General features: G+C 60.8%; 5 protein-coding genes across 5 annotated transcripts; 1 reads left to right on the plus strand and 4 right to left on the minus strand.

The window, feature by feature from the left end:
• Positions 1–133: 133 nt before the first annotated feature.
• On the minus strand, positions 134–2,380 carry COLE_03746 (uncharacterized protein; the record flags this gene model as incomplete). Its single annotated transcript, XM_018426222.2, has 10 exons — positions 134–239; positions 275–404; positions 440–686; positions 769–881; positions 916–1,045; positions 1,409–1,565; positions 1,599–1,725; positions 1,761–1,839; positions 1,877–2,074; positions 2,108–2,380. The coding sequence occupies 10 exons, from the start codon at positions 2,378–2,380 to the stop codon at positions 134–136; spliced, it is 1,560 nt and encodes a 519-aa protein (XP_018281623.1).
• A 2,015-nt stretch (positions 2,381–4,395) lies between these two features.
• Positions 4,396–4,626, minus strand: COLE_03747 (uncharacterized protein; the record flags this gene model as incomplete). Its single annotated transcript, XM_018425156.2, has 2 exons — positions 4,396–4,468; positions 4,568–4,626. 2 exons carry the CDS (start codon positions 4,624–4,626, stop codon positions 4,396–4,398), a joined length of 132 nt encoding a protein of 43 aa, XP_018281624.2.
• Positions 4,627–5,027: 401 nt separating this feature from the next.
• COLE_03748 (uncharacterized protein) lies at positions 5,028–6,699 on the plus strand (the record flags this gene model as incomplete). Its single annotated transcript, XM_065626308.1, has 4 exons — positions 5,028–5,104; positions 5,198–5,339; positions 5,443–5,863; positions 5,939–6,699. 4 exons carry the CDS (start codon positions 5,028–5,030, stop codon positions 6,697–6,699), a joined length of 1,401 nt encoding a protein of 466 aa, XP_065482389.1.
• A 224-nt stretch (positions 6,700–6,923) lies between these two features.
• On the minus strand, positions 6,924–11,020 carry COLE_03749 (uncharacterized protein; the record flags this gene model as incomplete). Its single annotated transcript, XM_018426407.2, has 3 exons — positions 6,924–7,809; positions 7,845–9,078; positions 9,112–11,020. 3 exons carry the CDS (start codon positions 11,018–11,020, stop codon positions 6,924–6,926), a joined length of 4,029 nt encoding a protein of 1,342 aa, XP_018281626.1.
• A 923-nt stretch (positions 11,021–11,943) lies between these two features.
• Positions 11,944–13,298, minus strand: COLE_03750 (uncharacterized protein; the record flags this gene model as incomplete). Its single annotated transcript, XM_018420702.2, has 3 exons — positions 11,944–12,697; positions 12,812–12,992; positions 13,199–13,298. The coding sequence occupies 3 exons, from the start codon at positions 13,296–13,298 to the stop codon at positions 11,944–11,946; spliced, it is 1,035 nt and encodes a 344-aa protein (XP_018281627.1).
• Positions 13,299–13,340: the final 42 nt, after the last annotated feature.

A 13,340-nucleotide genomic window follows, 5' to 3' on the forward strand; every position in this document is an offset into this window, starting at 1 on the left:
TCACGAGGCGGCCGCAACGCCTGTGCCGTAGCGTGGTGCAGCTTCCTGTGTGCTGTCGTTGGGAATGGTTTGGTCTCGTCGCACATAATCATGGACCTTTCAGTATGGACCAAGCTTCACCACTGACGTCAGCTTATTCTCGACGTTGCCGACGCACGTAGTTTTCCTCGCGATAGGGAACAATGGCAGGCTGTCCGCGCTCCTTGCGCCGTGCTTTCTCCGCAGCCCACTTCTCGAACCTGCTGTCAGCAGCTTCACTCTTCTCACCACTCACCACTTCCGCATCTTCTGTCGACTACGCTCCGAGTGTACATTGACTGTAGCAATAATTTTGGGGTTGCCGGGAGCGCTGAGCGAGAAGCATGTCAGCTCAAAGAAGCTTGAATGCTCCGAGTACGGTACGCCTGTTGTCAGCTGGCGAACTGAGGAGACTACCTACCAAACATCATATACTGCCGGGAGGAGCCGCGGATTGGCCGCAACGAAATGTCACTGAAGTTTCGGGCCTGGTCGCGTTGGATCACGAAGTTGACGTCCGGTAATGTGTTTGCGCCTGCGGGCTGGCGGTATGTCCACCCCGTCGGGCGAAAGGCGAGGACTCGCTCAAAATGCGGGTGGAGCATATCAAGATACGGCTCCAGTCGCTCAAGTTGGACATTCCAGAGTGGCACGATGTGTACTTGGCACTGGAGTCAGCTTGTTGTTCTTGACAAGTAGGTAATGCCGAGAGCACGCCTTCTCCAGGCAAGCCTCAAGTAAATCACTCACCTCGCGAGGGTCGTCACCCATCATAGCGTGAAGTTCGGGGTCAGCCTGAGCTCGGATGATGCCCCTCTTGCGCTCATCGGCGTAGATCTTGGAATCGAGCGCTCGCGCGATAGCTGCAGTTAGCGCAATCCATTGTCCATCAAACACCCTTGACGATGCGCTCCTTTCCAATCGAGTATGTGCCGACGAGCACGAGGACGCGTCCTTTGGGTTTAGGGGCTTTGCCCTCCATGCTTGGATGTTTCTTCAGCCAGCCTTCCATCATGGTGACAGAGCGCTCGAGGATGTCGTACGCCACCGCCGCGGGGTGCGGTTTGATATCTGGCTTCATGTCCGGCTTCGTCTCACCCTTGACCACAACCCTGAGATCTTCCTCCACAACATCAGGTTTGATGTCCGGTTTGATATCTTCCTCAGGCGGGTAAGCTTCCTCGGGACACTCCCCGTCAATGTTTGGCTTGACGTCTTCGTCGGTAATGAGTGGCTTAACGTCCTCCTCATCAAGGTCATCGGTGTTGGGCCTGACGTCCCCCTCCTCCTCCTCCTCCTCTGGCAGCATCTCCAGCTCCCCGGGCATCTCAGCTTCGAGGTCCTCGTCGCCGGCAGCTTCCGCTGCCTCGATCTTCGGCTTAATGTCCACCTCATCGAACGCAATCTTCTTCGCAAGTTGGGCGCAAGCCTCGATGACGAGTGGTTGCGGCGGGAAACAGTATTGCGGATTGAGGTACGTCGTGTCGAGATAAATCGTGTCCAGCGGTGCTCTAGCAACAGCTGGATGGAGGACATGCTTCGGGCAACTGCCGTCAGCTAGTACAGTCGCGTACTCTCACGCTCGAAAGTCGCCGCAGTGCAGGTACCGGAACACGCGCTTGCTCCCAACGTACGCTGAGCGAAATGATGAGTCGCCAGCGTGCGCCGTTTGACGACCTTCAAAGAGGAAGATGGAAGAGCCTGGGCCTGAGGTGAGCTAAGCCGTCACTTGAAAGCCTCACAGTGGTTGGCCTCAATAAGGGTGACAGTCACTCCGCCCGTGTTGGGAATTGTGTAAGGGATGTCATCCGGGATGCCATGCTTGGGTCAGCTCCACGGTCGTCTGCGGCGCACTCACGACCCACTGCGGCTCTACGCCAAGCATGAGGACGACCAGGTTTGCTGTCGTCTCAGAGCAGTATATAGGACCGTGCCGCCAACTCTTCGAGAGATTTGTGTAGTGGTCTGAGTGGTTGTGCGTGAGGAAGTACGCAGTGACGCCTGGAATTGCGCCGTAGCAAAATGCGTCCACTGCGATGGGCATACCGGTCAAGACCTGGCATCAGCCTTCATCCAATTTCTAGCCAACCTTGTAGAAGGGTGCAGGACGGCGACGGCCCGGCACACTCTTGGGCTGATCGACTTCACCCCAGGTCTCTTTGTCCTTGTTGCCCGACATGAGGACTGAAAAGGCGTTGGGCTTGCTTGGTGGTGGTGGATCGGTGCGAAGAGAGTGCGTGATGCTCGTTATGGGTCTAGGTGTTGAGTCGCGCTCTTTCTCTTTGGCCTTGGGCGAAGACTCCCTTGAAGACGGTGGCTTCGTTGGCGAGTCGGGGGAAAGGACCACGATCTCAGGTGACATTTCCTGATTTGGTTCGCGCGGTGAAGCTTTGGTCTCCTCGGGAGCGCCATTTCTGAACGGACCAACTTCAGGAGAGTCGTCAGTAGCATCGAGGCAGGCGTTCACGTGAGCCTCGGCGGACTGTCATCAGCTTGGACTACATTAGCTCTCACCGCTGAGTCCGGTGGCAAACGTATCCCACACATCATGCACTCCGCGACGAGCGCTTTCTCCGCCTCCTCGTCGTCGGCGTCATTTTTTGGTTCAGGCTTCTTCTCCAACCGCACCTCCTGCTTCTTCGGCGACGACCGCCGGGGCTGCTTGGGTGCAGGCTCGTCTTCGTCGCTGATCACGACGGGGTCAGCGGCGGAACCTACGTCTACCTTCCTCTTCTTCGGTGCGGGGCTGCTGGAGCTGTCTGCTCGCCCGAAGAAGTCGAAAAGGCTACCATTGGTCTTGGGTGTTGGGGGTATCTTCCGTGGCGGCATTGGTGATGAAGCGTTGGAGAGTTGGTGTCGACGCCGATCACGGAGTGGAGGGCCTCCACCTAAAAGTCCAGTCACCTCGTACGTCATCGGACGAGGCCGCAGCACCATCCTCTGATCCTCTCTCTTTCCTCGACTTATGCACCTTCGTGCAACTGCTTGCCTTGTTTGCTTGTTAAACTCTCTCGCACCTGATGATATCCATCGCACCAGCATCCACATTGTATCTCGCCGACAGCAGCCGGCATCTTTGCGATCGCAGCTCGGTTGGTGCAATGGGCAATTATGGACCGCACATGCGCCCCGCTCTCGAAACGTCGCTTATGGGATGCACGAGAGCAAGAGCTCTGCCGTTCCTCTCCTCTCATCGCTCATATCATGAACGTCCTAACAGGCATGGCTCTCCGCGCTGCCGGCGGTACCGTGGCCGACAAGCAGAAAGTCACCTCCGCCCTCCCGTGCTCATCCTCAACTAACCTCCCGCGGCCTCCCTTCGTGCTCCCACAAGAGCGATGGCACACCGAGGCCCCCTTCGTGCGCGGCTCCTCAAAAGCCCTTCCCATTCACCCCACAGACATGGCTCGTGCCCTGGACTTAGTCAACGAGGCCCTCCTGACCAACCCGCGTGCTACGGCGGTACAGTTCGGTAGCATCGCCGCTGGTATCCTCATGTATGTCTCCAAACACCGAAGCTGATCCAGCCCTGGCCTTGGCACTGTCGCCGCCGCAGCGATCGGCACAGCTAGCCATATTGGTGGTGCGACGGAGCGCTCAAACGCAGTAACGGACGCCCTCAATCGGGCGAATCTCATTCTCGTGGCTTCGGGGCTGCGAGCATCGTAAGTGGGCGCTGAAAGGAAGCTAATGCGGGATCTTGAATACCGCACAGCTGCACGAGCTGTTGGGCCTTCCGCCGCCCAGGGCGGACGCCCAGCTCGCTGAGGCTACGTCGGAGGACGAGGTGGACTCCGGCACAGACAGCCCCCATGACGAGAAGCGTGAAGACTCGGCCGAACGCAAGGACGCTGGGGACAATAAGGAGACGAAGGGGGACAGTGTCAAGGCAAAGCGGCCACCCCTCCCGCGAGGCCTCGACCGCCTGGGCCCGTACACTGCCCACGTCCTACCCGTGGACATTGACCTGGGGCTCGCAAAGTACACTTACGAGGGTCGTACAGACGGGCTTAGCACTCTTGCGGCGCGGGGACAGGTCGCTATGAGCAACTGGAACGAGCGTCGCGGCTCCCGCTCGCTGACTGGCGTGAAGCGTAAGAAGCTCGTCGGACAGTCCATCTGGGTGGGTGTACGCGGAGAGCCGGGAAAGCTGAAATGACGTTGATCGCAGTTCGTCGTGGTGTGAAATCGCTTGGGAGCACTGGCCGTGACAGAAGTGATCCGAAGGTTGGGAACATGTCCGAAGAAGTGATGCGCTGTTAGTGTTCCAGGCTGTTAGATCGGCTCCGGGCCAAGTGCTACGAGATGCGACACAAAATTCGGCAACCTGCTGGCTCAGTGCTAACAACATAACATAATAACTGCCTGCCGGCAGACCTAACCAGTGTAGTTGGGGAAGCAGGTCGCAAAGCCCTGCTTCGAATGTTTGGAGTCGACGTGCTGCTCAAGCCTGGGGTCAGTGTTGGGGTCTGACGATGCAGGGACCAATTCGGACGTCCACATCGCTCCACACTACCTCCAGATTCCACTCATCGCGCTGGACACTCACATTGGCCTCTTCGAAGTGCTTTGGAACGCCTGCTTGCAGACGCTGCACTGGATCGACATAGCCGCCGCGTTCGATTTGAGCTGCGACGAGGGACCCTTGCCCGCCTTGGCAGCGTTGCGCTCGCGAGCCTGCTGGGCCTTTGCACCCTGGCGTCAGCGCATGTTCTGGCGCGCCCATCACTCGGAGACGGACGCGAGGTCATAGTCAATCGAGTACTCACGTTTCCGCCACCCATTGTGATTTAGGAGAGAGGTAGTGATGGGAGTTGTGTGGTTCCAAGAAAAGTTGACGCGAATGCCGCCTTCCGCCCGCGCCGCCTGCCCAAAAGATCTGACACCGCCCAGGCACCTCTACCCACGTGGCCTGTCTCGGAGGCACAACGTCACCACCCAGCATCGAGGTCGTCATCGGCGGTCTCTCGACCACACAATAGTTGGTTGTCTTCATCGCTTCACGCACCATGTCGGAACTGAGCACAGAGGAGCGCATCAAGCTCGCCGTCTCTTTCATTGAGCAGAGCCCTCCCGGCGAGGTTAAGTGAGTCTATTCTCTCTCTTGCTCTTCTGCCCCTCCTCCTATGGTGTCGAAGCTGACTCCAGCGATGTTGTCAATGGTGTGACCTGCCCGCGTCCCCGCTCATTCAGATATTCGCGCGGTCATCGGCGACGATGACGCCCTTATGCCCCATGCTGTACCCGCGCTGCGCGCATACAATCTGGCGCAACTCCAGGTTGTCGAGCACGCCGCATCGGACGGCGTCGAAGCACACTCTGTATGTTTGCCTTCTCTCGGCCCCGTTGGCTTCCTCAGTCCTCCTTCGCTTTTCTCGTTACTGTTATCCTTGCTTGTTCTTGCCCCGAGCGCGCTGACCTTAGTCCCTCCTCTCCGACGCCACTATCGTCCCAAACTCATCGCCCGAGCGGTTCTACGACCACCCCAACCGCACCTTCGTCTTCGACCACGTAACCCTGCTGCCCTCGGACTATCAGCCCATCGCGCTCCCCGAGGCCGACGAGACTTTCCGCGCGGTTCTGGCCGAGTCGCTGGGCAAGTACGCGCGGAACCACTTCCCCAGCGGCCATGCGTCGGTCTCTACCGACCAGGTGCCTCTTCCGCCTGTCGCCCCTCCCGCATCGCCAGTTGCGGACGAGGCGACTGCCTCTGGGCTTGCGACGCCTGCCGAGCGCGATCAGCCGGGCATGAGGGAAGAGGAGCCGACTCCCCTCATCGGCGGCAGGACCCCGGCGGCGGAGGATGAGGTAGACGCCGAGGGGGGATTGAGCAAGCTTGACGAGGGTGTCGAGGCTGTATCTCGCAACCAGAGCCAGGCGAGCCTCGGCGACGCCGGGGACAAGTTGACCGCTCTTGAAGCCGAGTCGGACGCTATGGACACAGGGGCTTCGGAGAGAGACATTGCCGGCCGCGTGGAGGTCGAGCCCACGCCAGTCGTGGGCCAGCGTCCCCTCGACGCCAAGGATGAGGTGGACGCCGAGGGTGGCCTGGCCGTGCTCGACGAGGAAGTCGCGGAAGTAAAGGCGGAAGGGGCGGCGCAGGCGGAGCGCGAGCACGAGGAGAAGGAGGCGTACGCGCTGGCCGCCGAGGACGCCGAAGACGCCATCGACATCGACGCGGCGTCGCCCGCGGCCGGCAGCTCTCCGCCGTCCGCTTCGGCAGCACAGCTTCCAGCCAGTGCTCCGGCTCCCGTACACACGCCCCTGGACAACCCGAAGTTCACGCTCGAGATCGTGGGCAACCGCTTCAACCCGTCCAACTTCTGGACGGGACGGTGGCGTACGCGCTGGGTCGTGGACCGCGCTGCGCGCACCGTGTCGGGCACAATCCGCGTCGACGTACACTACTACGAGCAGGGCAATGTGCAGCTGTCGACGGAGCACCGCGCGGCCTTCGAGCTGCCCGACGGCGAGGACGCGGCGCTCGCCTCGGCCATCGTGAGCAACATCGCCCGCGTCGAGACAGAGTACCAGCTCGAGATTGGCGACGTGTACGCCGGCCTCGGCGACAAGGCGTTCCGCGCGCTGCGTCGCGCTCTGCCCGTCACGCGCCAGCGTGTTGACTGGGACAAGGTTAGCGGGTACTCGATTGGGAGCGACCTGTCCAAGGCCTTCGCATAGTTGTAGTCACAATGCATGTAGATATGTCGGTACGCAGGACGGGTGAAGCTGAACACTGGGGAAAAGATCCAGAGCGAGGGCGTGTGCACAGGACGATAAGTAAAGCAGCGCATCGCGGCAGTAGACGGGCGAGACACTCGGTCCAGGACGACACCCAAATGCAAGAGACATAACGAGGTGACATGATGCGTACAAAAAAAACACCCAATCTACAGATTCTATCTTTAAGAGACACCGTCGCCAAGAAGCGTGACGGGCGATGGGACCTGCGCCGACGGCGGGACAGGCAAGTCGTCCGATCCTGCCAGGTAGAAGAAGACTAACATGGCGACGAAGGCGAAGAGCAGCGCCCACGCAATATAGCTACGCCCACGGGCCCATGTGGTGAGGCGGTGCAGGCGCAGGAGGTAGGAGAGGACGCCGAGGAAGACGCGCACGAGGAAGTCGCTGACGGTGTCAAAGCCGGGGAGTATGAGCACGGTCTCGATGAGGCCACCGCGGACCTGCTGCGACAGGGCGGCGCGTTTCTGCTTCGCGTCGTGGATCTTGTTGTTCGCGTCCTTGACCCAGGTGAGCACAGCCTTGGTCTGCTGTGTGAAGCCGTTCACTGTGACTACCATCTCCTGGATCTTGCGCGTCGTCGAGGCGCGCTGCTCTTCCATCTCGCGCACCGTTGCCTCGGCCTTTTGGCATGTCAACTCAACGCGGCGGAAGGGGTTGACTGTAACGCCGAGAGTCGGGTCCAGAGTCGAGCGCTTCGGCCACGCCTGCAGCCCGAACGCAAAGGACGGTAGCGCCTGCAACGCGGTGGCGGCAGGTGGGCGCCGGATGGGCCGGGGGCGTGGCCCGCCCCGGCCGTTGCGATCAGAAAAGTTGACGTCCGACTCGAAGGCAAGTGGGCTCAACTGGTCGGCTGTCTCATCGTCCGAAGCACGAAGCTCGGGTCGACTCAGCGCCTCGAGGCCCTCGAACTTGATGTCGACGTCCGCGGCCGTGTGGAATACGCCACGGACTTCATCAAGCTGCGAAACAAAGTGTGAAATGGCGTTGCGCATGTCAGACTCGGATTTTTCGACCTGCTTTAACTGCCTCTGCGCGTTGAGTAGAGACCTGAAGTCAGTCGGGTTGCCAGAAATGAAACTCACTGTTGGTGCGCCGCGAAAATTTCGTCCTCGACCTGTCTCATTATAGACGCCGCAAGCTCAAGATCGGCTCTTGTGTCGGTGGGTACGGGGGCTTGGTTACGAGTTAAAGCCTGATCAGTTGTACGCTCCTGCTCGTGGCTGCGTAAATGATCATCACGCGACGTGTGATCATTCGCCGTTACAACACGTCGCGACCCCCTGTCAAATCCCTTGCCACTGCGGAGGAGGCGACGACGATGTGGTGGCTCGTCATCGGAAGTGACTACCTGCTCATGTGTGCGGCGCAAACCAAGAAGGCCGCGGGTGTCGCGCAGAGAGTGGGCGCTGACCTGATGCTGAGGGCTATTGGGCGAATCGTTGGACGCCCATGGCAAGTTTGCGCCTCGCCGCTCGTCCTCGTTATCAGTCAGAACGGGGACGGGGTTCATTACATTCGCAAAGTTTCGTCCCAAGGCGCGGAAAGGCCCAAGCGCTAAGCCGCTGGTACTCTGGTGGCTGCGATGTCTAGACTTGAAAGGGCGTAGCGGCGGCGGGTTAGGCTCAAGGGACGGTCTTCTGGACAGGTCGCCGGCAGTAGAGCCGTCATCTACCACCTCCGCCCGAGTTAGGGACGGCGTGGAGGGGGAGACCAATCGTGCGGTGGAGGGTGACAACTCCTTCTCTGCGCCCGTGGCCGACTCCGCGACCTCGGAAGGCACGGAGAGCTGCGCTTCAGACTGAAGGGAGAGTGACTGCGCTCTCTCGCGCTCGACAGGCTCCGGAGCGACATTCGGCGGGATGAAGAAATCGACACGGCCGCCTGTATCAGTATAGCCTTGAATGTCGTCAAGCGTGTACTGCCAGTCGCGGCCGGCGCGATGCTCGGGCTTGGAGGTGGCCGATGCGACAGAGCGGGGTGGAAGAGGGCTTGGGCTACCGAAGAGTCTGGGCGAGAGTGCACGGATGGCATCGGAGGCAGGCGAGGAAGGGCTGCCGGACAACCCGCCGGACCACAGACCGGGCGAGGCGAGGTGTGTCGAATCTACATGTTCCTTCACCCACTTCTCGCGCGCCTGCTTCTGAATCTCGGTTTTGCGCTTCCAGCGCAGCACCGCCAGAAGGTTAAGCTTGGGCGGGTTCTCGAGCCCTTGGTAGATGAACGAGTAGTACCCATCGAGGTGCAGTGCTGCGCGCTGGGCGCGTCGCTGAGAAGCAGGATGCGCGTTGATCAGTAGCAAAGCCTTGTACCTTTGTTCTGCGGTCAGTGATGCCCGTGTGCCAATCCCACCTTCCATCTGCTCTTCCTCGCGCCGCGCGAGCTCAGCCCGGCGCATCTCTGCATCGCGATCACGTGTGCGGTCAGACGCCTCGGTGCGTTTCTTAGCCAAGGGCGGGGCCGATCGCACATGTGTAAGTGTGGCGGGTGGTGGTGGCGACATGTCGCGCTTCCGCCCGCGCAGGCCGAAGAGTCCGCTGATACGGCGGCGCGCTTTGGGGTCTTGTGTTCGGTCGTCAAGCTGATTGTGTGCCATGGGCGTTGTGTCGCCACTGTTGTTCTGTGTGGCCGTGGTGGTGCTGTCCACGTCAGCTTGCGGCGCCGCAGTCTGCGTAGCCAAGTCTTCTAGCGGCGACTCGTGATCTTCAATGTCGTCGTCGTCGTCTTCTAGAAGAACTGCGGGGACGTGATGAGTGAAGGGAATATGGCCGCCGTCGCTGTCGAGCGTTGCGGTTGACAAGGCCCGCCGGCGTGTATTAAGGGGAGTGACGTTGCGGTGGGGCGTCCCAGCCACCGTGCTGGCGCCCACGCTCGAGCTGACAGAAGTCGCGCGATCTCGACCAGCCCAATCGCCGTTGGTGAGTGCCGGCGGGGCGGTGACGAGGTAGGGACGGGAAAGAGGAGGCGGGGTGATGACAGTGATGGATGGGTGCGGAGGGAAGGTGGATGTGGAAGTGGTTGGAGGAGTGAATTGTTGTTGCTGCGGCGGATCATTTGATGTAATCGATGACTGTCGTCGCATGGGCTTGGCCATGCGGGCCTTTGCAGAGTTGAAGTCGGCGTCACCTAGGAGATTCTCGATCTGGTCGGGCGACAGGATTACGGGACGCGATGGTCCGAGGCCCAAGCTCGTAGCGAGCGGATTGCCCCGCCTTTGTTCCATCCTCCGTTGGTCTTCTCGCTCGTAGTCTGCAGCGCTGCCGCTCGGTTCTCGCGTCCGACCACCTCCGCTTCCGCTGCGTCCGGTGCGCGAGGGGAGTTGAGAAAGCGACAATGCCTCGCTGGGAGCGCGCGACATGATGTCTGTAGGTGTCCGTCCGCCAACAGGAGTGCGGAGAGGCGAGCCGGAGACGGTGGACCGACTGAGACGGGAAGGGCGGCGAGAGGTGGCCGGGGAAGCTGAAGGGTTGGGAGACCAGGAATCGTGCGCGGGCGGCGTGACAAGAAGGGACTGTGCGCGTCGTCGCCCTCCGGGTGCTGCCAAATGAGAAGGGGAGTGGTGGTTGAGCAGCGCAGTACCCCGCAGTTGCTTGGGAGGCACTTCTGTAGCTGTAGCGTCGTCTTTGCTGTCATCGTCCGTGCTGCTCTCATAGCCGCCTGTAAGAATGGAGGGGCGTCGGGAGCTGGCAATCGACATGTGCCGCTTCTGCACGGGGAAAGCTTCTGAACGGACGCGCCGATCAACGTTGGACATCCGCCTGGCTGCCACATGAGACTGGGGCTGGCCAAGGCGGCCGGGCGAGGGTGGGGCGAAGGTTGGACTGGCTGACGCAGCGCCCTCGTGATGTTGGAGACGTTCGGAAGAACCGATGAGCGGCGAGTTTGTGAAGGAAGTGGAAGCGTCCGTGACGGCGACCCCTTCGGGGACGGGCGGCGTCCCGACGTGGAGTGCGCGCACGGGCGTAAACCGCTGAGTCCTGGGCGAGGGCAGAGGAGCGCCCTCATCCCCTGTCCGTGCGCGCCCGATGCCACCACTGCCACCGTTGCCATTACCGTTTAGCCCTGGTTCAGCAGCGCTCCTGCCGTTGAGTGCTGTCAGAGGAGATGTCAAGATAGGAGGAGGGCGGGGGGATGAGGCGGGAGGTGGCGCAATTGTGGCGGGAGGGGGCGCGGGCGAAGATGTAGATCCGGCCATGCCCTTGGCCTCAGCGGCGACGGCGGGCAGCCCGGTAACAGGTAATGCGGCCCGCTCGTCGACCATGATAATTGCGTCCTATGTGGACATCTGGAAGAAGAGAGAGGGGGGTGGGAATGGGGGATGGCACGAGGCGCGGGAACGATGAGAGAGGGTGTATGATGAGGAAGAGCCGGTCCAGGCGAATGACAGGAAGGAGGCGACTCGGCAGGCGATGGGCAGAGAGCAAGAAGAAGGGGAGCAGGAGAATGAGTGTGAGAGGGGGGAGGGGGGGTGGGGAGGAGATGAGCAAGAACGATGAAGAACGATGAAGAGAGAGAAAGAGATGTCTCAAGACGAGGACGAGGAGTGAGCCAAGTGATCGTCGATTACGGGGAGCAGGGTCCCGTTGGGTGGAGGCAGGGACGGTGGAGGCATGTCACCGTCCCTGGATCCTTCTGACATTACACTCCAAGCTACCGAAATTTAGGTTCCGCTATTGACGCGACTGAGCTCGACCGCGTCTTTCCTGACGCCTGACGCAACCCTCTCCACAATGCTGCGCTGCGGGCACAGCCTCTGCCCACGTCGACGCGCAGCAACATGCGCCGCCAGATATTTAGCAGTGGCAGAGTGGAGTATAGATGATGCTGACGAGCACCTCTGAGTGTTTGAAGAGTAGCAGTGGTATGGTGCGTGCGGAACTGCCGGACTGGGCATTATATGGGCATGTGCCTGGTGGTGTTCCTTGATCCTGATCGCCCAGGCTGGCCCATGAGCCAAGCCACTCGGTCATTCATCGTTCGTCGCATCTCTTGTCACGCTCTCTCTCTCTCTCTCTCTCTCTCTCTCTCTCTCTTGTGGCGACGTGTGGCGGGCAACAACCATCTGTCACATCATGTCAGTACTGGTCTACGTACTGTAGTAGCCCTTGCAGTAAGCTGCCCAAGTTGTACTGGTCCTCCCTGCATCTAATTTACTGAGCTATAACCAAGTCACTGCAGAACCATTCATTCACGGGCAAGCGACTGCTCGACCTCCCAGAACGCCTGGATCGCGGGGTCGGCCTGCAGTGCACTTCCGGCCTCTTCGGTAGTCTCGAGGAGGGGGCGGCGCACCCGGGCGCTCCCCTTACCAGAGTGCGTCTTGAGCCACCACTTGGTGCCTGCGATGCCGGCCTTGGCAAAAGCCGCATCGGCGCCGGCACAGAGGTCCTGGAGGCGCAGCGCCTCCTCCTTCTCCTCCTTAGTGATCACGCCAGCTTGCTCCTTCAGCGCAAGAGACATTAGCTTGACGATGGAGCGGGGGTAGACGTTCCCGAGACCCATGATCGCGCCGTGCCCGCGCCCGGCACCGACGGTGGGCAGGAGGAAGTCGGCGAACCCGCCGAGCGTGATGAACTCTGGCGCGACGGCCGCAGCGCGCGGGTACTTTGCGAGAGCAGACGGCTGAGTTCCCCCCGCAATACGAGTGAGCTTGCCTACCGCTCCACAGGTCAGCTTGACGCCACAGATGTTGGCGTTCTCCCGCGCGATCTCAACGATCGTGTCGCTGTCCATGTCCAGCCCGCCCGCGGCGCCGGGGTAGTTGTAGATCATGACGGGGATGGGAGATGCGGTGGCAACATCAGCGAAGAACGTCTTGATGGCCGCCTTGGAGAGCGCCCCGGCAAAGTATCCAGGAGGAATGACGATGGCAACGTCGGCGCCGGCTTCCGCCGCCGACTTGCACAGCGCGATCGTAGCGCGGGTCGAGTTGCCGCCGCTGAGAATTAGCGATGGGCGGGGCATGGCACATGGATGGGGCAGGCTCGTAATGTTGCGGCTTGAAACTGCAAAAGCAAGAGACCGGACATCCTCCCAGCCCTCGACAACTCACGTTCCACCGATAATAACCGTGTCCTCCAAGCCGGCCCGGTCGAGAGCCTCGCGCGCAGCACGAATGAGGCCAGTCCGCTCCTCAGCCGTAAGATGGTGCGCCTCGCCCATGCTCCCGTTCACGACGGGCTGCATGCCAGCGCGCGCGAGAGCAACGACATGGGCTTGGAAGGTAGGGATATCTGTGGTCAGTAGGGTCCAAGAGCACTGAACGTGAAGAGGAGACTTGTAGCCGGGCGATACTGCTTACTGGCAGAGACCAGCCTACTACCACCGAGCCACGGACACTTCGGCGTCCTCAGTCCACGAACTTGCCCATGCCCGCCGTCTTGCCCCCCCCCCCCCCCCCCCCAAGCCGAAGCACCTCACACCGTCCCCGTTTACTCACCAAGCTCCTCCGACTCGTCCATGAACGCTGGGATGGGCGCCCACACGCCGGCACGAAGCACCCGCGACTCTTTTGCTTCGGAGTTGTTCTTTGAAGCCATGGCTTTGCTGCTGTATACAGTAGATTCTGTGTGGCTGTATTG

This window comes from Cutaneotrichosporon oleaginosum, assembly GCF_008065305.1.
Source record: "Cutaneotrichosporon oleaginosum strain ATCC 20508 chromosome Unknown ATCC20508_contig03, whole genome shotgun sequence".
NCBI classification, from domain to species: Eukaryota; Fungi; Basidiomycota; class Tremellomycetes; order Trichosporonales; family Trichosporonaceae; genus Cutaneotrichosporon; species Cutaneotrichosporon oleaginosum.